Raw genomic sequence first — 25,385 nt, forward strand, 5'->3', positions numbered from 1 at the left:
TGCAAATTCATATGGATATGATGCGTATATAAACTATAGCGGGCTAATACCAATGTAATGTATTTATTAATTTAGATTCCATTGGATTTGGGCTTAACGAAGAGTGAAAATGAGTGGAAAGACCCCGTTCGTCGTCTCTGTCAAGACCGATCAATTGTTATGGAAATAGAGATTCGTCGGAAAATCATTGGCACTAATTGTGATATTCGGCTTAACAATGTTTAAAAAATACGTAAAATTAGAAACATCGTAGTCTGTACTTACCGATAAAATCGACGCAAACGAAACAAAACTGAGAAAAACACTCGAAACGAGAAAATTTTGACCGCACGAACTAAAAATCCAACCGTTCGCATTTAAGCAACATCAAACTGGATAAAGTTAATACTGTATTTAAAAAACGGAAAAACATATAATACGGCCGAACGAAAATGAAGTTCGAGACAACAGGAAAACCGACAGGGAATAAACAGATTGAGTTAGGGAATAGCGACCATTCTTTCTCCTCGAATTTCTGACTTTCACAGGATCTCTCCCTTAAAGTCTTAATTTAATCACTTAATCAATTTGACGCCTTTGTTCGACTTGGTCCACAAGTGTTGATCCAACTTTGAAACTTTCGCTCGTATCTCTCATGCCACGATATTTTATTTTCTGACGGCTAAGAATTTTTTTTTTTTTTTTTTTTTTTTTGTTACGATGCCACAATAAATAATTGCTCGTAGTTATAGCTATTATTTATTGTGCTATTTATCTATAACTAAGATTGAAATGCGTATTTGTCATAACATGACAAAGTGCATTTCGATCTTTGTCATGTTATGAACCACAATATTAAAGTTAAAAATCCTTCTAACAGGTAATAAAGAGCTAATAATTGTGGGAAATGGAAGAAGCGTTGCATTTGCCCATCAAAAATAGACAAAGAAAGCATGCCAGTAAGTGCAAAAGACTGATATGCAGAAAATACACCAATAGGATGTGCACTATATCTAACATTGTGCATAACAAAAGTATATTAGGACGAACTAACCATTTGTTCGTTAAGTTGGAAACAACAACTTTAGACACTGAAGCTGTGTGCTACGAGAATAGAAATTAGAATTACCAATCCGAAATGCATTCTTAAATAGGCGAAATAAAGAGAACTGTTTTAATTTCGGTCTCTGTTAGCTGTGCATAATTATGAAAGACGTGATAAATATTATTAGTCTCACTATTGGAAGAAGAAACATTCACTTATAACTTTTTATACGCTCTCCAGCCTGACGAAATAGAGTCTGTCTCCTTGAAGTTAACTACCGTCCTTTTCCCAAAGGCTTTGTACGTTTCTAACCTTTCAAGTTAGATTCGGCCGGATGGCCGAGCGGTAAAGGTGGCAGCCTACCGCTCTGGGGGACCCGGGATCGAATCCAAACGGGTCGAATAATCCCCAGGAATTTTTCGGGGGGTGGTCCGTTCGGATATGTCGGGCCCCGTCCCTCACCACCCGGTCGCCCCATTGTGGGCCTGGCCGAAACCATAATGGGCTCTACTAAAAGAGGCCCTCTTAGTGCCCACAGGGCGGAAAGAGTTTGAAAAATAAAAACCTTTCAAGTTGTTTCGGCCGAGGCACTATTTTCTTTCGATGGCGTCTTTTTCATTTCTAAAAAGTGAGGAAATTGTAGGGTTCTTCTAAAACCCTACAATTTCCTCACTCCTTAGCCCGTTGTAGTAAGCACAGAATTCTTTCTCCTTATAGATGGAACAGAGGGCCTTCTCGTAGATGACTACCCACGCCGTGTGATAGAACTGCCTGGGCTGAAACATTCGGAAAGGATAGATATCTACAAACTGTTCGGGATGAAAATACATAGTCCATTTATATGTTATTGTAGGCCTGTTATCATACAATTTATCGCTGTAGAGGAAATCGCCGTAAACTTTGATGTTAGAAGCAATACTGTAACGAATCGAAGCGCAAACGGTCGACCATCGAACGATGTGCCGAGATGTCTTCTGGGACCGATTCTTCAAGTAATATTAAATAAATTCTTACGTCTAGGGTCAATATGCACTAAGACTTACCTAAAAAATCTTTAATCTTCTTTCGAAAATTCCGCAAACAGCAAAATAGTACACAATTCACGAGCGAAACAAAAACACGTCCGACTGCGAGCAGAAACAAAAACTGCGAATCGTCACGTGTGACGAATTTCGAACAAACGTTAAAAGACGCGTCAACAAAGTAATACGATCGTACACGAAAAGATTTCTATTTAAACACGTCGAGATATACTGCTCTAGTTATAAAAATTTAACTGTTTTTTCTGAATTATTCTGATTTAATTTGATTTGAAATTATGAACTTTCAAATCAAATTAAATAAAAAGGTTACTAGGAAATATTCTATTTTAAAATTCATAAAAAGATGTATGTATCGGTACTTTGTAAACACTTAAAAGATAGTTGAATCCAGAACGGGCCTTTATTATGGGCCTGGCAAAACCAGCAATGGCTATGATTAAAAAGGGTGCCCACAAGTCGTAAAAAGTAAAAAATGACAACTCTTGTTATAAATTAAGTAAAAGAGATCTATCAATTAATTTTCGAATAATTGGGATGACTTTGAATTAGACAATATTGGATCCCGAGTCTTACAGAATTACAGAATTATAAAATTTCCTGTACTCTTTACTCTTAAGAGTTTGAATTAAAATTTGGATGAAAATTTTAAAAAATTTATTTATTTTTACGATTTTCAACAATTCATTTAGATAATTCGTAATAACTTCATTCAACAAAAGGATCGTAATAATAATTTAAAAATTTAGAATGGACAAGTTTTCAGAAAATCTTAGAATTTTACAATTTCTTTCAAGCAAAATTTTAAACGGCAAAGGGGAAAATTCCCGAATTACATTTGAAGAAAAATGCTTGCGATTTTTCAAAAAATACGCCACTTTCTACGATCCTAAGAAAATTGATAGGCAAGGAATGATAGATCTGATTGGAGATTTGAACGTGTTGGAAAAATCGAAATACATCAATCAATTAATGAACGCTTGGAAAGAAATAGTCAGAGATAAAGGATTTTTAATCTTAGACGAAGATTGGATGCAAGGATTGAGGGAATTGAAAGAAATTATCAACATCAAATTACGAAAGTTTTTACACGAGTTAAGTGATATGGATGATCTCGAGGACATCGCATCGTTCTTCATATTTGACGCAACTCAGATATTTAAGAAACCATCCAAGAATGTCAACGACATAGAATTTCTACAAATATTGTATAGGGAATGCTCCATATTGAAAGATTTGCACAAAGATGACAAGTTCAAAAATGCTTTTCGTAAAGTCTGCGATCCTCGACTCGGTAATGTCTTTCCCGACGGTTCTATCAATCCCGATGTTTTAGAGAAATTTGCTAAAATAGTGAACTTCTTGGCAAACAAAAGATGTAAAGAATCTTCACGTTCTTCCCACTAAGTTTGGTGCTGTCGGAATTATTAAAAATTTGAATTAATTTTTTTAAGTATTCACAATCCTATATAAGTTAATTGTTTTTTCACGAAATAAATTGTAAATTGAATTATTTTAAGCATTTATGGTGTTTTTCTTGACTCTTTCCAATCTATGGGCATTAAGAAGCCCCTTACGATCATCAAGTTCTGCAATGGAGGATGCAGCTGGCAGTGAGGGCCCAACCATGATCTATAAATAGCCGTGGTTATACCATGTTTTAAATTCGGTAATACCAGAGTCGGTAGATATACTGGTCCTTGCGCTGCCACTTCGAGTGCTTTGAGCGCTATTAGGCGTAAGTTCGGCAAGAGCATAGGGAGAGTCAGCTGTAAACATTGAAAATTCTTTTAATATATGAAATGTTCTCGTATTTAACTCAGATATTGCTTTTGTTTTTTTTAAAGGACTGCTTATAAATACTATTTTAATTCGGTTTTGAACGTTATTTATTCGTAGATGTCGTTAATATAATATTTATATTTCTATTAACTGTCACTTTCACGATTTTAGACTTTAAATTGATTAGACTATTTGTTTTTTGCTTACAATTTGTGTTCATGATTAAATATTTTTAAGAGTTTTCGTTAAGAGGAAGAAAACGTAGTCAAAAAATTTATAAATGTTGAACACAAGATCGTGTTAATAACAATCACATGGCTTTTTCCACCTTTATTTAGTCGATACGGTACACGTTTCGGGCTTTGTGCCCCTCATGTACCGTGTACCGTACGTGTACCGTATCAACTAAATAAAGGTGGAAAAAGCCATGTGATTGTTATTAACACGATTTTATGTTCAACATTTCTAAGACAATACAACACGGTTTCACAACAAATCAAAAAATTTATAGTTAAGCCTGTATATACATTAATAACATGGGTTGTCTTCGGGATTCCCGAGAAAGCTCTGAATCAGGAAGAAAAGGGAATGATGAGAATTATTTACATTTAATTATAGAAATGTATAGAAATGTTAACTATGTGTTAAGATAGGATACATTTAAAGTGTTACAAAAAAAAAAAAAAAAAAAAATTTAGGATTTAGAGTGGCTTTGGAGTTTGTCAAGGTTAAGCCCATATCTTTTTTTATTTTTAATATTAAATAACTTATTGTAGTTTGCAGTGAGAAAAGAGTATATCTTATTCACAATTTATATTGTGTTTATTAACGATAGAGAGAGGTTAAAGTTAAGCCAAAAAAAGTTAGGAACAGGTTAGAGAGGGAGATTAACAGTCAGCAGATTTAATTCTTGGATTTTAAATATAGGCTGATAGAGAAAAAAGAGGAAATTCCAACTATTTAGACAACATATTGAACATATTTACAGCACATAATAACTTGGAGATGATTAGAGGATGATGAGTAAGAGGTTGACAAATAAAATAGGTAAATATAAAATGGAAAGAGTTCAGACAGTATTATTAGATATTGACAGTGATAGTGATCAGTGATGAAATGGAGTCCATGTTACTGATGTTTTAAGCCTATATAAATAAAGGACAGGTTTAGTAGGTCATCAATAAATATTACCGTCACTCTCCCCCATCTGCTTAGTATGTACAAATTCTATTTAATTCTAAATCTACATTATTATTTCACATTTAATGACTTGTGCCATTTGTATTTTTAGTAAATAAAAAAATATATATAATAGGCTATTGCTTGATTTTGATGACAGCCGAAGTATGTTCTTTTACACGTAATAAACGCGTTTAAATGCGTTTATTACGTGTAAAAGAACATTTTTTAATTGATGCTCATGGCGTAACCAGGAAGGGCATGGGTGGGCACGGCCCCCCCAGTTAACCTGGTGCCCCTCCCCAGAAAATTACAGCCCCCCCAGTTAACCTGGTGCCCCTCTCCAGAAAATTACAGCCTGTACTAGGCCCCTCTATAACAAAATCCTGGCTACGCCAATGTTGATACTTACCGACAATTTTTAAAGCAATATACAGGAAGCTAACGGTTACAGAAAAGAAATGTTTGCTTGGCATAATGTATTATGGGCAAGTGCAATGGGCAGAACTGTATAATTTGTAGAAACTGATTTCTATATCGAACATTAAAAATCGTTTGAAAGTTAAAATTACTATATTTAACAGAGATTTTATTATAATATTCATTTGTGACTTTTCGTTATAATTAAGACGATATTTTTAAAATTATTTACATAAAATTAAATTAACAAAACGAATACGAGTTGTATTTTCATAATAGTCGTTTCTTTCTTTTGTAGAATGGATAATTTCAAGCAATTAAAAAAATGGCGCACCTCGGCAGATGGTGAGGAGGAGGAAGGCTCTTCGTCGTCTTCCGTTCCGTTTCCAGTGATTCGGGTGCTTCCGAAAGATGTCGAGGAGAGCGGAGAGTGCGTCAAACGGATGGTAGTCATTACTCCCGACGATAGCGCCTCGACTGTGGTCGACTACCTGGAACTGCGATACCCGGAAGTTGCAGAATGGATGGTGCAGTGTTGAGGGGCGTCCAAAGTGACTGTGGAAACATCCGTCAAGCAGAAGAAACCTTGGTGGAAAGGCTCTTCTTCTGTTGCATAAAATGAATCTTCTGTCTTCCGAGGTTACTTCCACTCACGTCCACTTTTCACCGGATGTGACGCTGCCACCCGAATACGACGACTTTGTCACCCGGAAATGACGTTTCACCCGGCTACGACTTAATTTACTGGACTTGACATTTCATCCCGGATTGGGTTTCTTCGTTTTGAATTGACGGACAGACATTTCTGCACTGGTTGTTCAACTTACTTCGATTAGATTAGAGTCTGATGATCTGCAAAGTGACAACCAAAACATAAAGCAGTGTTTTTACCAGCTTAAAGACTCTGTTAATCGTCTATAAATGAACAAGGCAACTTATATAGTACGGACATTCACACTGTATTTAATATGCAAACGACGGCGACCGACGAATCTCTCCGAAAAGCGAAATATTGGCCGAAATAAATCGAAATCCTGAGAATTTGATTTATTTAATGCCATGGCCAAAAATGGACGAAAAAAACATTTATCGACTTATTCAAACGAATTTCGGGCAATTTTCGGAGATCAAGACGTAGAATTTAAAAAGATCGTCTTTTATTTTTCCATGGTGGACATTCTGCATCATGTAAATGCAGAAGATAATTTATTTATTAAATTCCGAACACAAGAAAATGATGGAAACAAAATTTAAAAAAGAAAATAAGATTATAAATTAATTTAAAAGAAAATAAAATTGATTTTTTTTTTATTCTAATTTTTACGTAATTTGCGATCTACCGGTTGGAAAAACTATCAACTATGCTTTAAAATAAAATCAGTTTCCCGTACTTATTAAGGTCCTAAGCTGTATCGTAACAGGCTCTTCCCTTCCACTAATTGATACGCGATAAAATTTTGGGTCCTATGCGAGTAATCAGCAACCTTTTCTAAATGTGGGTTTCAAGAAAACTTTGTAGGCTTCCAGCAGGCCTCATATATGTTTTCTTACGGGAATGCAGGCTTTAAAGCCTACGGAGTACCAAAATCACTTATTTGCGCGCCCTTGTTTCAGAGAAAAGATTGTTGGTTCCAAAACAAAACATAGAAGGTGAATTGGTCTAATCTATTTTATAGGACGGCCGGATGACCGAGCCGTCAAGGTGGCAGTCTACCGCTCTGGGGACCCGGGATAAAATCAGGACGGGTCGAAAGATTCCAGGAATTTTTGGGGAGTGGTTCGACCGTATTTGTTGGCACCCGGCCGCCCCATAATAGTTTAAAAAAGACCCCTCTATTAAATTAAGGTACTGTACAATAATAATATAACATACATAGATATGTGTTTTTGTTGGTTTATCGCTTTATATTAATTTATTTCCAATAATTTATTTCTGTTTAATAAAATTTAATAGTGTGTTTTTATGATAAATATATATACTCGCGGATATTATGCATAAAACCGCCAGAGTTCGTCGGTTTCAAAATGGCGGCAAATATTTGTGTCAAAAAAAGATTTTGAAAGAAATGTAGTGTTGGAAAAAGAATTGCGTTATTTTATTACACGATTGTTAAATAAGAGAAGAAAAGAAAATGAGAAGAGTTATTTTATTTCGCAATGGGACAAGTACAGATGGAAAAGTTAGTTTATTTTATATTATAAATAAATGGATTTTATTGATTGTTTTTTTTTAGAAGGTTATGTTGTGCTTAAAGCATTTACATTTTTAAAAATTAATTTTGACCGAACACTGAACCGGATGTATATTTAATAAACCTTAACATATTGTTATGTGATATTTCAATTAGAAATTGTACAATTGTTGCATATACAATTACCATCATGGTAACATTTTGAGATAATAATTAAAGTTTCACATTTCAATTTCCACAAAAATAATTTACAGTATAATTTAGCATGCAATAATATTTTGTGATTTAGTGAGATAAATGGCTCATGTTATTTGACTCACTGATGCTTTTTCTTCAATTTTGGAATACAAATACATCTATGTTATGATGTATTTGTATTTCATTTCAATGGTATTTCTGATGAAGCAGTGTCAAGTCATCTATATCAGCAGTCTGCAATATTTGACCTCACGGACCACTAAACTCACAATTTTGAATCCCGCGGACCACTATTGTAAATTTTTTTAAACGATACAAAATCTGTAGAATAATGATCATAAAAGTTCAATTTTATTATATTAATATGAAACTCGTTTGTTTAATTATAACAAATTAATGCAAGCCTAAAGTTCATTGCTGCTTGTTTGAAATAAGTTTATGGATCTTAGCACTTTTCCACAAAGGATGACAATCACACTTACAATATTGTTTATTGTTCATTATCTATTGATAACAGTCACTTTGTATTCAGTTTTAGATTCGAGAAAAAAAACCCCCCAATGAGTGAAAAAAGCAACTAAGCATTTGGCATTTCTTTCATAATACTTTGCATAACCTTTAGTTGATCAATAAAAATATATATAAGTATGGAAGAAAGAAATATATTGTCAGTCTGTTGCAACTAAGAATTTGTTAACTGATTTTAAAACCAAGTGCTTTGAATCATAAAATATATTTTAAGTGGAAATATAATTTTTAGTTTGTTTTACCTTTATGTCCTTACTCTTTTAAATTTTTGTATATATGCTGTCTACTAGGACCTTGTATATTAATAGAACTTATTATACTGGTATAGTTTCTGATTTGCAAATAGAGATCTTAGTCAAAAGTCAAAACAAAATATATTTTCACAGGTGAAAATAAAAATGACTTTGACTAAGATCTCTATTTGTAATCAGAAACTACATCAGTATAAGTCCTATTAATAAACAAGGTCCTAGTAGACAGCATATACACAGAAATGTGATGTTTAGAATTTATGAAACTACTTTTGGTATTGTGATTATAATATATAATAATTGAAATGTGTAAAAATGTAGATTAACAGTTATGTTCATTTTAGGTTGTTATGCTAAGCCATTCTCTTGAAGAACTCCTTACCACAGCTAGTAATAAATTTAATATAAAAGCAAAGAGGCTGTTTACCATCCAAGGTGGAGAAATAGATGATCCTAAATTAATTCGGTAAATAAACTGATTTTATTTTTAAAGTCATATTGTACAGTATATGTAATTTTAGTTGTTCATTTAAATGTTCATGGTTAATATTTTTCCAGTTAAATATTTTTGGTTTTGTAATACCCAAACTTCTTTCTCGAAACAATGTTTTTCGACAATCTCGAAACAATAGAAAAAAATTTATATTTGCATCAAATACAACATTTTTAACAAAATGATAGTCTTGAGTTACATACAAATACAATTGATAAAATATCTGAATCATGAGAAAAATACACTAAATGTCAACAAAGAGGAATATGCCTTGCAGTTGTTGCTGGTGCTGGAAAAAGCATTAAGTGTCACATCATACAAACACTTTCTATAAGCTTAAATATGTGTTTTATATCACTAACATAGTCAATCAATTCTACAAGTTACAGTATTATCAGAGACATTGTAAAGAATATGTTGCAATTTATTTTTTATTTTATTTTCCCAGCTGTTAAATATTAATATAACAACTGGGAATATTCTTAATAGATTATATAAAGAGGAAAGTTATGGTAATTGGTCAAATTTTTTCCTTTCTTGGTTTTTTCAGTTCTCAATATTTTGACATTGAAGGGCCCAAAAAATGTAAAAAGCTCTTACAAAATGCTCTTACAAAATTGTGTATGTGTGTGTGCATCTATTTTGCATTATATCTAAGGACTGGATAAACCCAAAACCTTTGAAACTTGGCATGATTATTTCTTTATATGGGACATTGATGCTATTAAATTTTGGTAGTTAAAGGTCAAGGGGTAAGGAGATAAAGGGGTGTCATGTGTCACATCTCAATTAAGGTCACCTTAGTGAAAATTTTTACTCATTATTGACATTTACAAATTTTTTAAAAACTCATCTCTAGTCTCAAAATTGCCCCTTTTTTTCTTTCTTATTATAATTAATAATATAAATTTTATTTTTTAATAAAATGTAATAACAGATAGTGCCACAAACAATTTTATCTTTAAAAATAATTGTATCTTAGTGTTTTTAAACTCAAATATTATTTTAAATAGAAATTTTTCATAATTTAACAAAATTACTCTTCTTAAGCTTTTATTATGTGAATTTTATATTATAATATAATTGAAAATTATTGAACTTCCTTCCTGGTCCCCTTAACTGCCTGTTAGAGTTCTAAGTGATGCAAGAGTTCTTGCCAGCTTTTTATTTTAAATTTTTGCATTTTTTTTTCTAACAAATTTCTTTATTTCTGTATGTTATATGCTGTCCTACACTATAAATGTAATGCTTATAGTATGGCCTGTAGACTGTATGTGTTACTGCTTATAAAGGAAATATTTATTAACCATATTATTTGTTTGGTGATCAGAAAGTGATGTTTTAGGCATTTTGCATTCTAATATGACTAATAAACCTAGTTTATTACTTATATAGAAATATTTCATTTTGTTTAAATTAGATTTTGAAGATTAATTGGAATTTTTGGTTTTATGTTGTAACATTACAATTTATCCCATTTGAAGTAGTGGGAAATAGACTCTTGGTTAATGTAATTCATTCCTGAAGATTATACACTGAATGTATAATCTTCAGGAATGAATTACTGACATTAAGTGAGGCTGTTTGTAATCTATTTTCATATACAGTCAAACCTGTTTTTATGCGGGGACCGCATAAAAGAAAATGCATAAAAAAAAATCGCGCGAAACTTCACGAGTGGCTATAAAAAATAGTTTTGGCAACACAATTTAAAAAATATTTTTTTAATGCAGTGAATAGGGACCGCGTAAAAAAAGTCTCACGTAGAAAATAACTAGGAATTGCTTTTTTAACTCCTTGGGCCTTTTTCTGCAACACCTAATGGGGAAAAAAATCCTCTAAGAATTTTAATTTTTATATTAATTAATTATTTCCACTTAAATACGAATCTAACATTAAAAAGTTAAAAATAATCGTTAAATAATGATTTTATTTGATAAATATAGCTGCAGGAAGTGTTATTTCATTTAACAAGGCGTGAAATTTCACACCCGCAGTCTAAAGCTGGAGGGGAGCTAACTTACCGCATTTGTTCAAATATAACATAATATTTATGGTTTTTATGCTATTAAAATAAGAGGGGACCGAAATAAACGTATGAGAAAAAAATTTTACTGAATAAAAAATGAAAAAACCTGATGTCATAGAAAACAACCAATAGAGTTTTAAAAATTTTACAGGAGTCAATTATGTTCCAATTTGATTGAAATTTTCATATACGGCACAAAAAAAAATCGCACAAAACAAATCGCACAGAAAAAGACTGTACAAACACAGGTTTGACTGTATTTGCTATTTATTATTATATAAATTTTCTTAAAGAGAATTATTCCAGTACTAAAAAATTTTTTCATGTCATAATACTGGCTGTTTTTATTGTGATTGTTATTGGTTCTACATTAACATAAGTCTTTGTCAAACTGTGTATTCTAAAGGTTAGCACAATGATTTTCTGAGAGGATATGTTTTTAGAACAAGTCTGTCTGTTCATACATCTCCTTCAGTCCTCTGACCAGGAATGATCTACTTTGTACAGGGACAAGAGTCCTTATTGTTCATGGATCATTCCTCATTGAGGAATGATCCGTGAAGTGTTAAAAAACAAAAGGGTCATCCTCAATGAGGATGACCCTTTTTTACCCTTGTTTTTACCCTTGGTTTTTAACACTTTTGACTCAAAGCAAAATAGATGGTTTGCTTAGCTCCATTTCCTGTTACACACACACACACTGAGATTATATAAGAATTTTCCTCATCTAATTCCAATTATGGTATAAGAAAGCTCATTATTTAGTATGCTCTTCATATCAGAATTACAACAGCTATCTGGAGAAAGACTTCAGAGAGAAGGAACAGAAACTGCAACAGCAAAATGAAACAGAATAAGTAAAACAAAAATGGAAAGGAAACAAAAGCTGAAAAGAATAGTTAGATAATTTGGGTTTTGGAGAAAGAATTAGTAGGCAAACTGAAAGATCGTGAAAAAGCAAAGGAAGCAAGCAAGAAGCAGCTTTTAATATCTTTGGAAAAAATGAACTAATAAAACAATACTAATGCAGGATGACTAACAAGTAGGATGTTTTTCTGCTATTTCATTGTAATTTTATGTTTTTACATTTCTTGTTTCTATTTCTAATCTTTCTTTTATATATTCTAAAAGATATTTTTTACCTTTTGGAATATATAAGAAATCTGTCATATAGATGTCTGATGCAATTTTAATTTATAAAGACATTACTTTGAGCACATGCTGCAAAACAAAGCTATGGTTGAATTCTTGGTAACAACAACTATTGAAAAAATGACATTTATAAATACACATATATTGATATATGATCAATATATGTGTATATTGATCATATATCAATATAAATGATCAAAAATACACATATATGATCAAAAATAAATAAATATGACTTTTAAATTTATTTTACACATATATGAATAAATAAATATGACTTTTAAATATATTTTATTCAGTAGTATTTTTTAGGTTTCTATATTTATGAGTCCATCATTCTTATATTAGCATCCTTGGTTTTTCTGTAATTTGGTTTTTCAGAATCTATAACTTAATTTAAATGTGTAAATTCAGCGTAGTAATCTTATATTTAGCAAATTACAAGCTATGGCCTTGAGTACATTTGTAAGTTGTAGAGATCCTTGTAAATTTTGACCATTATTCCTGCCTGATATTTGCAAAATGAAGGAAAAAATAATTGGCTTTATGCATTCATAATTATGACATTGAAATCAATGAACAAAGAATTAATAAATACAAATATGTCACACTAACCTTATATAGCTTTGCAGTTAATTTTTGAAATATAACACTAACGTTTTCGGTCCACCCTAAGACCTTCTTCAGGTGGAGTCTATAAAAAAAATTTTCTGATGCGATCCAAGTTCAATTTAGCATTTGATTCTAATCATTCCAGTTTCGAATGTTTCAAAACCAATGATGATACAAGCCCAAGTTTGATACATATGAACTTTATTGCCATAATAATGTTCTTGAAAGATGTACTTTATACCTAGTATTTAGATTCACTTTGGCTTATCTTTGATATTAAAGATATGAGATTCTTCATTATCTCCCATATTTCTTATGGCACCAAGTGTAAAAGCCTCAATTACTCAAAAGCTGGGTAATAGACTTATACATTGTTTTCAATATTTTTATTATTGTAAGTCTTTTTTTCTCTTCTTGACACTTGTCTCCATTAATTTCCTTTTTTATTCTAAAATTTGTCTCTGAGATATTGCTTTCATATGGTGAAGTTATTCTGAGCGGTGGATATTTTACAGTTTTCAAGATCTTGCTTTCACATTACATATGCAAAGTTTTAAAATTATTAAATACAGTCAAACCTGTTTTTATGCGGGGGATAGGGACCGCATTAAAAAAAACGCATAAAAAAAAATCTCACGAAACTTCACAAACGGCTGTAAATAATAGTTTTCGCGACACAATTAAAAAATATTTTTTATGCGGTCAACAGGGACCGCATAAAAAAGTCTCACGTAGAAAATAACTCAAAACTGTACAAAATAGAATTTATTGACAACAGATGTCAGCACTTGACTGCATCGTCTGGTCTATCGTCTGTTTTACATATTTTTGTCCAGGTGGTGTTTTGTTGACTTAAAAAGTAAATTATTTCATTTTTCGCATATTCATGCAATAATATTACTATAATAAGTGTATTTATGCTATAATAAGTTTATTTAGCTATAAGAAGTCAACGTAAGACATGACGAATCGCACGAGACTAGTTGCCAACTATACCGCACAAATTAAAAATTTGCATTAAAAAAATCGCACAAATAAAAATCGCACATAAAAAGAGCGCATAAAAACAGGTTTGACTGTATTTTTTTTTATAATTTCAAAATTTTAACATGGGTACCTTGAAATTGTCGTGTGGGCCATGGTTTACCATTGCTGTTCTAGACTTTATGGAAATATCTATATTTCTTGGAATTTGTTATAAAGGTTTTGATAAACACATTTATAATAGATACATTTTGAGCCACAACAACGCGTGGCCGGGTCAGCTAGTTGTATTATAAAGTAGTTTATGTAATGTTAATTTTTAAAATTGCTGTTATTCAAATGAGTTTTTTTAAGCAATGTGATATATTATACTAATATTTGAAAATATAGACTGAAATTTATAAAATATAATTCTAATTTAAGGGATGAAGATATTCTTTATGTTTCAGCAGGAGAACCATTTATACGTAAGTTATGCTTATTTATTACTTTAAAAATAAAAGTTCTACTTTTTATTTAATTCGATAATGCTTTATTTGAAGTAAAAAGAAAAATTACTTAAATTCTGTAATACTTACAGTTTTTCCTTCTCCTAAAATTAAGTATTTTTAAATGAAATAATTTGAAAATGGTAAAGATTTATTTTTATTAATTCTTTTACTCAGAATACATTAAAACTTCTTATGGCATTTACTTAAAGTTAAAATGATGAGTGAGAGCATTAATCTTCAGTAAAATGACAAAATTTAAAACAGATGATCTTGTTCAAACCAATTTTTGAACAATTTATTTTATATTTTTTTCAAAAAAATTACACAAACAGTTAATGATTAGGACACTAGCAAGTTGAAAAGTATATCCATGAAAGATACTGAAGAGCCTGAAAAATGGAAAATCACATGTATGTACAATAGGCATTAAAAATCAAGATGATTCAGATACCCCCATGCATGATTCAGTCTTAGCACTCCAATTTCAGTTTTTTTTATGTAAGAAACACACCATAATTTTTTTAAAAAATAAAATTTTTATATTTATTTCAATAATAATTTAAAAATTATCTAAATTAATTAGTAAGAATGTAAATGCCAAACACCAAAGATAAAATGCCAACCCTGACATTGGACATAGCATGTAAATTTACTGAAAAGTAGAGAAGTGATTAGCTGAAAATTAGAGAAATTGGTAATTTTATGTAATACTCTGTATGTCATGGCACATGTGTTCTGATGTTACATGGTGCTATGTCATGCAGGGAGCATGATGTAGCACCTGGAAAGTCTGGACAAATTGGGATTTTCATTAGTGTTTGAAAAAGTCATGGAAAGTAGGGGAATTTGCCTCCTTGGCTGTCTTGTTGATTTTTTTGCTGACAATATGCTTGAGTAAGTGTAGCCATCTGCATACAGCAAGAAGTAATGTGGTGCAATACAACTTATGAAAAGGGGGGCAAAATATTTTCAGGACCCAAAATTTCTCCCAAGCTTACACAAAATTTCCCCAAAAAGTTTAAAGTATAAAAAATGATAAATAAATTGTATTATTTATAATTTTTAATTTTAATAATCTTGATTGTGTAACAAAACAATTTATGATTTTTTTCAGTTTATTAATATTTTATAAAGTTTAGGAAATTTATTAAGGAGTAAATTTAATAAATACAGTCGAGTCCGCATAAGTCGTCATAGGTATAACTCAACGCTGTCGTTAAGTAGTCAGTTTTCTGTGGTCCTGGACAACTTACATGGGCATTAATGTTAAAAAAACTCCAGTTTACTCGACATCGTTTAACTCATCACCACTGGATAAATTGACATACTTTTGCTGTCCCACACTCGTTTAGACATCTGATAAGTTGACTCCCCTCCTGAAAAAAATGAGTTCATACTGCACAGTGTGGTGTGAACTCATTTTTTTCAGGAGAATTTTTAGAATAGTTATTTTTGGTTAATTTCAAATTGAAGTTTGTCTTTGGAGTTTTGAATTAATGTACAGAAATTAACAACAAAAGCAATTAATTGTAACATTTTAACCAATTTCTATTGGTTATATTCAAATAAATTTTGCTTTAGAATTTTTGAATAGTGAACTTTTTTGATCTTGCCATGAAATGCTGCTACACGATGTGGGGAGACCTGGAAACATGCTATGTAAAGTGCCACACTGCAATGTGCAGAAGTATAATATAAAAGTAATATGAGTTGTTTTATAGTGAATTATAATATAAAATTATTCAAAGTCAACAATTGATTTTTGTCATATTTTTAATGCAACAAAGTCAAAATGTTATAAATTTTTTGTATCTTATGTAAATTTTTATGATAGTTTATGTTGTTGTTATATGTTTGTTTAAATGACAGTGATTACAATGAAATATTAAATGTTTCATTATAATCATTGATAATTATCAAATTTATATGCACTCTTAATCTGAAACAACAGTCTATCAAGAAAACACTTCAGGAATCTGTTACTTTAAAATATATTTCTTATAATTTTTGAGAAAAAATAGTCTGTTGTTAATTTTTTAAAATATTTAAAATTATTAACAAATTTTTTAAATCTAATCTGTAATTTATTTTTAATGAAAATTAATATTAGCAAAAATTATAATAGATAAATAAAATTATTTTTTAAAAGAACGTTTTTTTTTTTTATAATAGCAATTGAGAATAATGGACCTATAGCATCTAGATGTAATGTAGAACATTCTTCAGTTCCTTCAGCTCCTCTTGGAAATCCAGATTGGGTTTTATTAAATGTCGGTGGTAAATATTTTGCTACAACTAGGTATGTAAATAACAAAAAAAATTTTAAGAATTTTTTACAATATTTTATGAATGTAATTACAAGCAAACAAGTTACATAATTAAATTCTCTGAGAAGTTGAAGAATTTGTGAAGTAAGAAATAATGATGATAACTATTACATTTTATACTAATTAATTTGTGAACTGAACTATATCCTACTTCTTTTGTAATATATGTAAATAATAAAATATAATTTCAATAGTTTCTTATTCACATAGTCACAATATCATTATTCCTGTCACTAAATTTTGACTAATACTTCTAACAGCATTAAATTGTTACTTAGTAATCATTTTATGAAAAAAGTAATTACTAACAAGGAAAGAACACTATCCAGTGATGAAGGCAACAAAACCAAACTTGGTCAAAACCAGACAATCTGATGAATTATTGGGCTGTAATGAGGCTGTTAATTAGATACAAAGAATAATTTTCATTATTAGAATTATTATGAGATAGCAGCCTAACCAATTACCTATAGACAAAGTACTTTGTATTTATTAATTCTTTGTGCATTTCACCTTAAATATTTATTATACATATATAATATATATATAAACAAAAGACTTTGTATCTAATTATTAACTTAGCCTTATAGACTGATAATTTGTCAGATTGTCTGGTTTCAATTAAAGTAATTGGGTTAGTGTAGTTGTTTATACATATCAAATCTGGTTATTCTCAAAGACCTTAAAGAGATATGTTGATGCACAATATTCAGGTGAATGAGTAAAAAGTTCTTAAACTGCAACATTACTGTAATGCAAAGATTTCAATATGAAGGTTTTGTTTATGTACAGAAAGTTTTAGATAAAAAGTGTAACTGGACAAGCAGACAACGACAGAAACACCTTGCTGCTTGAATTATAACATTACCAAAAGTATATTTTGCTTGAATTACTGTATTGTATATGTTAGGCTCATTGAGCGAAAAAAACAACCACAATGCATTGTGCTAACTCAAAATGACCACAAAGCGAAATTCATGTCATGGCATTCATGATATTTGACCACAACACATTCTGGTTAGGTTAGGTTAGTTAGGTTACTTGGTTACTTTTCAACAACATGTAATCATTTGTGAAAATCTGTTGCATGCTTGATATGTTAACATTTTCTAACAACTAGTTTACTAAAAATAATTACTTTGTCAGGAACTTTTATTAATAAATCAGTCTTTTTTATGAGAATCAAGAATGTTTCAGTTATTTATTTTTACAAGAACTATTACCATGACATTTTGAGTTGCATTTTATGTTCTTTAAGCAACATTTACATTTTTTATCAATACAGTATCTTTTACAGTGACACATTGCTTACTTCCAGATGTTAACATGGATGCTGAGCAAAGTGTGAAGTTGAGGGTACATCCTGAATGTTAATAAAGTTACTCTCAGAAATTGTAAATTCGTTATGAGCATAAAGTCAATCAAGAAGACCTTTGTTTCTTAACTGATAGAGACCTGATGGAGTAATGCTTGTAACAACAGCTAAAACATTTCTGGGAGCTGCGCTTCGCTGATCAACATCAGGCATCCTAACTAAAACATTCGAACCGATTTCAACCTGTCTGAATAATCTAGCCTAACCTAACCTAATCTAACCAGAACGTGTTATGGTCAAATATCAAGAAAGCCATAACACAAATTTCTCTTTGTGATCATTTTGAGTTAGCCACAATGCGTTGTGGCCGTTTTTCGCTCAATGAGCGATTTCGATCTTTGAGCCTAACATATGCATCTTGCTTTCACTCTCACTATTCAGTGTTTGTGAAAAAAGCTAGGTTCGTGTGCCAGTTATCAAATTGGGTAATTTATTGTAAATTGGCAATTTATTTGAAATTGGATTTTGTCTACCAGTTTACCCTAGCTACCCAAATATTGTAATAAAAGGTCATTTAAAGGTTATTCTTAAACTTTTTAGTAGTCTCTCTTATTTTTAGCACTTCTTTAAGGTGATTTATGGGTAAACAATTTAAAATTTTAAGTAAAAATAAATAAATTAATATATTTTTAAGTAACAAAGGCAATCATGGATGTTTAGTGGATAAGTATATCTTTCAAAATAATTTGTGGACATTACTGATATATAATATTAGTTGAAATTTTTTGTTTTTAAAATCTAACAGTTTAAAATTTTAACCAGAGCCGATATGTATAATGTATATTATGCTGTGTTTAATATTATTTTATTTAAAAAGTAAATAAAATTGCTCTCTTACATTTAGTAAAAGATATTTAATTACAAGTTGAGTTTACTGATAACTATTTATGAACTGTAGATTTTCATCCGATAGCAATAACTATAATTAATTATTTGAAGATTGGGAAAGACTATGTCTTCAAATCATTACTTATGAACTATTGAATCAATTTATATATATAGAAATTATCTATGTAAATGAAAGTAAATAAGTTTTATACTGTAAAAATTGAAAAATTTTGATTTTTCTCTCATTAACTTACGTTAATTTTTCAATATAATACCAGTGCTGTCTCTGATAAATTAGTTTTATTTAAATATTTTTTAGTATTATGATTATATGAAATGGTTAATTATGAACAGGGTTTACATATTTTTATAATAGTTAAATATAATTATGTTAGAAATAGATACAAACAGGGAAATGTAATTTTAATAGTTTTTTTAACTTTTTAAATATTAATGTATATAAATTTTTATTATTTTAACGTTATATGGTGAGTAATGGAATTTTATCCAATCAAAATAAGATATTAATCATTTTTAGCTTCTGTCAGTAACTAAGCTATTTATTTATTTTTGAAATAATTATTACAACAATTATATAGTTTTATATTCTCTATGGCAAATTCCATGTCTGTGATTATTTCTTTAGAGTTTTTATTACTGGTTCTTAATACTGACTGTAGGGAACCCGTTCTGAATCAGCGGATTCCACCCAGTCGGTTCGTCTCGCAAAACCAAAACAGTCAGATATTCCACACAAAAAAAAACTTTAATCCACACTCAGGGACCACCACTTCGCCCTTCCTCTCTCTCTCTTGTGTCCTGAACTTCTCTCCCTGTCCCCCTTCCCGCCTTTTCTCTCCCTTCTTTTTATGGTTCTTTGTCTATATTTATTATCCCCTTTTACAACCCTTTATTACCGCGTCTAGGTGGATTGCACCCTTTCCGACCAAACCGTAAGTGAGGAAGGACGAGGTCCGATATCACTACACTGACTGTATTAATTAGGTATCCAATTAGATTCCTATTTCCATAACTGCTTTCTAATAAGTACTGGTGCAGATCCTGCAGACAATAACAAATAATGATGCACTATTTCATCAATAAAATTTATTTATTAAATTATCTGTTAATATAACTGCATCTGTAGTTACTAGAAAATAACTACAGAGATAGGAATCTAAATGAATACCTGATTAATATGATTGGTATTAAGAACTAGTAATAGTCTAATCAGCTGCCCTAGAAAAAGAATCATAATTTTTTTTTGTATAGAGTTTTTGTTTTAAAAAATTAAAGATAATTATTAATAGTTAATAAGAATTAGGCAAAATTATTCTTTCTGTTTTTTTTTTTTACTTATTTAAATAAATTATTTGTTTTTAATTATATGTTTAACAAAAATTTATTATTTTCATAGTAAAATTAATTTTGGTTATATATTGTATATTCTTAAATTTTACAAATTCTGTATAAAATAATTCAATTATTATTTTTTTCAGTAGTAAAATAATTTTTTCATTGAAAATTTACATATTTCAGAAGTACTTTAGTTATTAAGGAACCAAATTCTATGTTGGCTCGAATGTTTGCTGATGAAGAAGGAAATACTTTATGGCCAAGTGCAATTGATAAAAAAGGAGCTTTTCTTGTTGATCGAAGTCCTGTCTATTTTGAACCTGTGTTGAATTATTTAAGGCATGGACAGTTAGTTTTAGATAAAAATATTAATCCACAAGGTAACATTTTATATTGCCTTAATTATTTAATCAAATAAACAACTTTAAATCATTTCAAATTATTATTTTATATTTTTATAGGTGTTCTAGAAGAAGCTCGGTTTTTTGGAATAGAATCTTTAGTGCCATCTTTAGAAGCAGCTATTCAAGTAAATTTTAAATTAAATATATCTTGGAATCTAATTTTATTAATTAGAAACTACCATATATAGAGTTAGCATTTCTTTAGTGTTAGCTTCAATTGTGTTAATACAATTCATTAGTTCTTTGGACTATTTGAATTTTATATTAATATTGCACAGAAAAATTTAGAGATTATTAAAGAGAAATATCGGTCTTTAGATATAGTCAAATTTTCACAATAGATATTTTATGTAAAATTATCATTAGTTTTAATTTTTTTTCAAACTTAAAAGTTTTATTTAATAATTAGTAAAACAATGTATATTCAAAACAGAATAGAATCAAACTATTTTTTTATGAACAAATACAAAAATCCCTTATGGACACACAATACATACATACACATTTGGTGATTCAAAAATGATAACATATATGAAACATTATATGTATTATGAAACATTATATGTATTATGTTATATATGAAACATTATATATGAAAAATATATATAAATGGTTTGCTGTATATTAGCTAATATGACGATTTTAGTCTCTGTAATCCAAATAGCTAAAATATTAGCTATACATCCATGTCGTGTTTTAGTTAAACATTTTACGTTCTTTGTTATTGTTTTAGCACTGAAGAGGGACTGGAAGATATTACACCAGCCCGAAATGCATTTGATGTAGTCTTTACAAAATAAATTTAATTTGCCAATAAGTTTTAAATTGCTGTGAGATTTGTCTACCAAGAATTTGGATTACAGAGACTAAAATCGTCATATTAATTATATATGAAACATTATATGTATTATGTTATAAAATGTATAAATTTGTTGTAATATTATGTTGTAAAATGTTCATTTTATAACACAAAAGAGTTCTCTTTACAATATCATTTATGTATGATCATAATAAGTGTTCAAAATGATATCTTCTGTACCAAATCAAGCTCAAATTCTTTTCATTAGGTCTGCTGATATTTTGTGTAGCATTGCACTGTAATATGAGAAATTTCAGCTTCAGTAAGCTGAAATTTCTCATATTACAGTGCGATATAGGCATTAAATTCATTAAAAGTGTTTGGGTTTATCTTGTATAACTATGAATAGAAAACTTGATAATCTGTAAATATCAGTTAATGTAAGTAAAGTTCTGGATAATGAGACTTTTGAATCACTCTGCTTGTATTGGATGGAGTGGAGAAACATGAGATTTTCCTTGACTTTTTTTCAGATACTTGTAGGGTAACATAGCTTACTCACTGATGCTGTGTTGTCAAAAGTACAGTATTTAGTGATCATGAACCAGTGGCAGGTGCGTAATGAGTGTTTGCCATATTATAAAAACAGTGATTGTATCATGGCCACTCTATGGTTATTTTGCTGCTAGTTCACCATCCATTAAAATGATCCAGTGCCATCTAGATATACCATTATGACATGGATTAAGAACTTTGAGGAAACTGACTTTGCACTTAAAAAAGAAGCCTCCAGGTGTAGCAAGAAGTATACATATCCCAGAAAATATCATGAATGTGATGGCTGCCATCAAACATAGTTCACGACTCTCTGCCTACTGCCTTGGAGTTTCTTTAAACATTTTGAACAGTAGTATATGATGCATTTTGCATAAAGACTTACATTTTCACCCATTCAAAATACAGGTAATGCTACATTGAATAATGGCAATCATATTAGCTGAACAAATTTTTATCATCAATTACTGAATCTTTTAGAGGAGAGTGATCGAGTGATCTTATTCACAATCTGTTTGTCAGTGATGAAGCACATTTCCATTTGTCTGGTTTTGTGAATAAACAAAATTTGTGATACTGGTCACTAGAAAATTTCCATGAACTACATCAAAAGCCTTTGCACAGTGCCATGGTTACAGTATAGTGTACAATATTGTCTAGTCTCAATAATCCTGTCTTTCAGGATTGTTGGGCTTTATTTTTTCGAAGACAATGACAACTATTACATCAGTCCACTATGCCTACATGATCTAGATGTTTTCATGCAAGAATTAACCAGATTTCTTCTTGTTAATGATCAGACATGATTTTAACAAGATGCGGTGACAGTTCACACAGCCAGAATATTCATGATTGCTGTAAGTCAGTTGTTTCCCAATCATATCTCCAAGAATGGTAACATTTCTTGGCCCACAAGATTGCCTGATTTGTCACTGTGGTATTTTTTTTTCTTTTTTTTTTGTGGAGATATTTGAAAAGCAAGATTATTAACTACCTACATGATATTGCCAAACTCAGAATTATAGAAGAAATAGCCAGATTCCCATTAGAAATGTGGTGTATAATGGCTGATATGTTCTCAAGAATAGAGGAATGTGCAGAGATAGAGATCACCTCAAAGAGGTCATTTTCAAAAACTAAAATGCTTTTTAATTACCTTTAAGCTGGTGTATTTGTAATTTCTGAAATAACTTTTTCACTGAGTTATTGAGCTTTTATAATTCCACTTTCTCTGTTTCACCTTGTATGTATGTATGTGTTATGTATATATCTTTTAAATAAGAGCTGGTGTTTATATATATAATGGAAGACTTAATATAAAGGTTCCAATAATTTAAAAATATTTTCCTATTTTATTGGAATGTATTTAAGTAATTATTAATTTATTGAATAAATTAAAAATTAAATTATTATTTTAGCAAATATGTTTTTATTTTTATATTTTAGGATGAACAAGGTCCAACAGATCAGACACCACTTTCAAGAAGAGATGTTATAAATGCCCTTATTTCAACACCTCATACAGCTGACCTCCGGTTTCAGGTATATTTTAATAAAGTAATATAAATTTTTATTTTATTGAGGATCAGTTAAACTTTATATTGTACTTCATAAATTTTTTAGGGTGTAAATTTAGCAGGAGCTGATTTGTCACGCCTAGATTTACGACATATTAATTTCAAATATGCCAATCTTCATCGTGCAAAACTCACAGGAGCAAATTTAAGTTATTGCTGTTTAGAAAGAGCTGATCTTTCTTTAGCAAATTTGGAAGTTGGTGCTTTCATATTTTCTGTATAAAAATTTAGTGTAGTAGACTATATAACAATGTAAAATTATTTATTTTTATTTACAGATTTTATTTAGATTGTGGCTAATTATTATTTTTAGGGCACTATTATGCTAGGAGTGAAAATGCTTTGTGCTAATTTGGAAGGAGCAGATCTGAGATCATGTATATTAGAAGACCCTGCTGGAAATAGAGCCAATATGGAAGGTAAGAATTTTTTCTTATTTCAATTACTTTCATGAAACAATATTTAAAGTTTCTTACTTATTGATTATTATTATGTTTAAACGATTTTAGGTGTTAATCTTAAAGGTGCTAATCTTGAAGGCAGCCAAATGTCTGGAGTCAATTTAAGAGTTGCAACATTAAAAAATGCCAATTTACAGAATTGTGATTTAAGAGGTGCAGTATTAGCAGGAGCAGATCTGGAGGTGAATCTTAATTATTTTATGAATTATTTTTACTTATATGTAAAAGTTTTCAGTTTATAAGTTTTAAGTTTTGTTTTAGAATTGTGACTTATCTGGAAGTGATCTACATGAAGCAAATTTACGAGGTGCTAATTTAAAAGATACTGCTTTTGAACTCATGTTAACTCCATTACACATGTCTCAGGCAATACGTTAAAAATTAATAAAATTATTATGGAAAAAGATTTTCAAAATATTTTGAAAGTATAACTATCATAAAAGAAGATGGTTATACTCTACTGTTAAAATTGTTGTAAAAGAAAGTTTTAATAATCATTCAAGATTAATATTATTACACTGTTAAGCTAATTATTTTTTTATATCATTACCATTTTGAGCTAACACATCTAATGAAAGCAATACAAATAACCCACATTTTATAATATAAGAGTCAACACACAATAATTATAATTTTATTTTCCAAATTTATTTGTTACAGCAATAGATAATTTATAAAAATCAATATAAAAACATTTAAGTTTGGTCTTTACAACACTTCCAGTGAAGAAACTGTTTTTTTTTTTTTTTAATCTAGTCATTTTGTAAAAAGTAATTTCATTGAAAATTAGTTTGTAAAATAATAGAAGTTATAAAATATATAATGTTGTGTTCTGTTGTTTTATACTTTTGTGAGATTAATTAACTTCATTTACATCACATCTCATAGTGAAAATCATGTATAATATAAACCATAGCACATTACTTGTGTAAAAATTGTTCATAGTGGCTTAAACCTTAAATGTAATATAAATTCATTTTAATCTAATTCTATATTGTTTTTATATTATAATTAAGAGTATTTATGCAAGTTATTTATCAAATTTAATTCAGTAACAGATTATGTAGCAGAATCATAGAATATTTAACAAAGTATTTATTAATTTATTAGTTAGATGCACTTAAAGTCCTATATTTTCTGTGTTTATGTAGCCTCGTGGTATAAAATTATTGTTTTTTTTAATAAATTACATTTATTATATAAAAGGATAAAAATTAATGAAATATTGTGAAAACTTTGGAATAAATACCCATTAATTCTGATGTATTTTTTACATTTACATTTTTGGACAAAGAAAATCTAAAAATACAGTGTACTCTCATTAATCT

At 29.8% G+C, this 25,385-nt stretch overlaps 1 protein-coding gene across 2 annotated transcripts; it reads left to right on the forward strand.

The window, feature by feature from the left end:
• Window positions 1–7,455: 7,455 nt before the first annotated feature.
• LOC136977795 (BTB/POZ domain-containing protein KCTD9) lies at window positions 7,456–24,967 on the forward strand. Of its 2 annotated transcripts, none has more exons than XM_067273365.1 (11): window positions 7,456–7,625; window positions 8,959–9,080; window positions 14,308–14,351; window positions 16,548–16,674; window positions 20,445–20,641; window positions 20,723–20,790; window positions 23,466–23,561; window positions 23,643–23,813; window positions 23,910–24,015; window positions 24,106–24,239; window positions 24,319–24,967. In XM_067273365.1, the coding sequence occupies exons 1-11, from the start codon at window positions 7,578–7,580 to the stop codon at window positions 24,433–24,435; spliced, it is 1,230 nt and encodes a 409-aa protein (XP_067129466.1). In that variant the 5' UTR covers window positions 7,456–7,577; the 3' UTR covers window positions 24,436–24,967. The 2 variants fall into 2 exon arrangements, with proteins under 2 accessions (XP_067129466.1, XP_067129467.1); XM_067273366.1 differs by having other exon boundaries at window positions 23,643–23,792.
• The last annotated feature ends 418 nt before the right edge of the window (window positions 24,968–25,385 follow it).

The sequence above is a fragment of the Centruroides vittatus genome, unplaced genomic scaffold (assembly GCF_030686945.1).
Source record: "Centruroides vittatus isolate TY-2023 unplaced genomic scaffold, ASM3068694v2 contig_474, whole genome shotgun sequence".
Taxonomy (NCBI): Eukaryota; Metazoa; Arthropoda; class Arachnida; order Scorpiones; family Buthidae; genus Centruroides; species Centruroides vittatus.

What these genes read in the sequence shown, in the direction of transcription:
- LOC136977795 (XM_067273365.1), top strand. Translation starts at nt 7,578, where the DNA reads ATGAGAAGAGTTATTTTATTTCGCAATGGGACAAGTACAGATGGAAAA. An exon ending in CAGCTGACCTCCGGTTTCAG is followed by an intron (nt 23,562 to 23,642) that starts GTATATTTTAAT and finishes TAAATTTTTTAG; the next exon opens with GGTGTAAATTTAGCAGGAGC. An exon ending in AAATAGAGCCAATATGGAAG is followed by an intron (nt 24,016 to 24,105) that starts GTAAGAATTTTT and finishes AAACGATTTTAG; the next exon opens with GTGTTAATCTTAAAGGTGCT.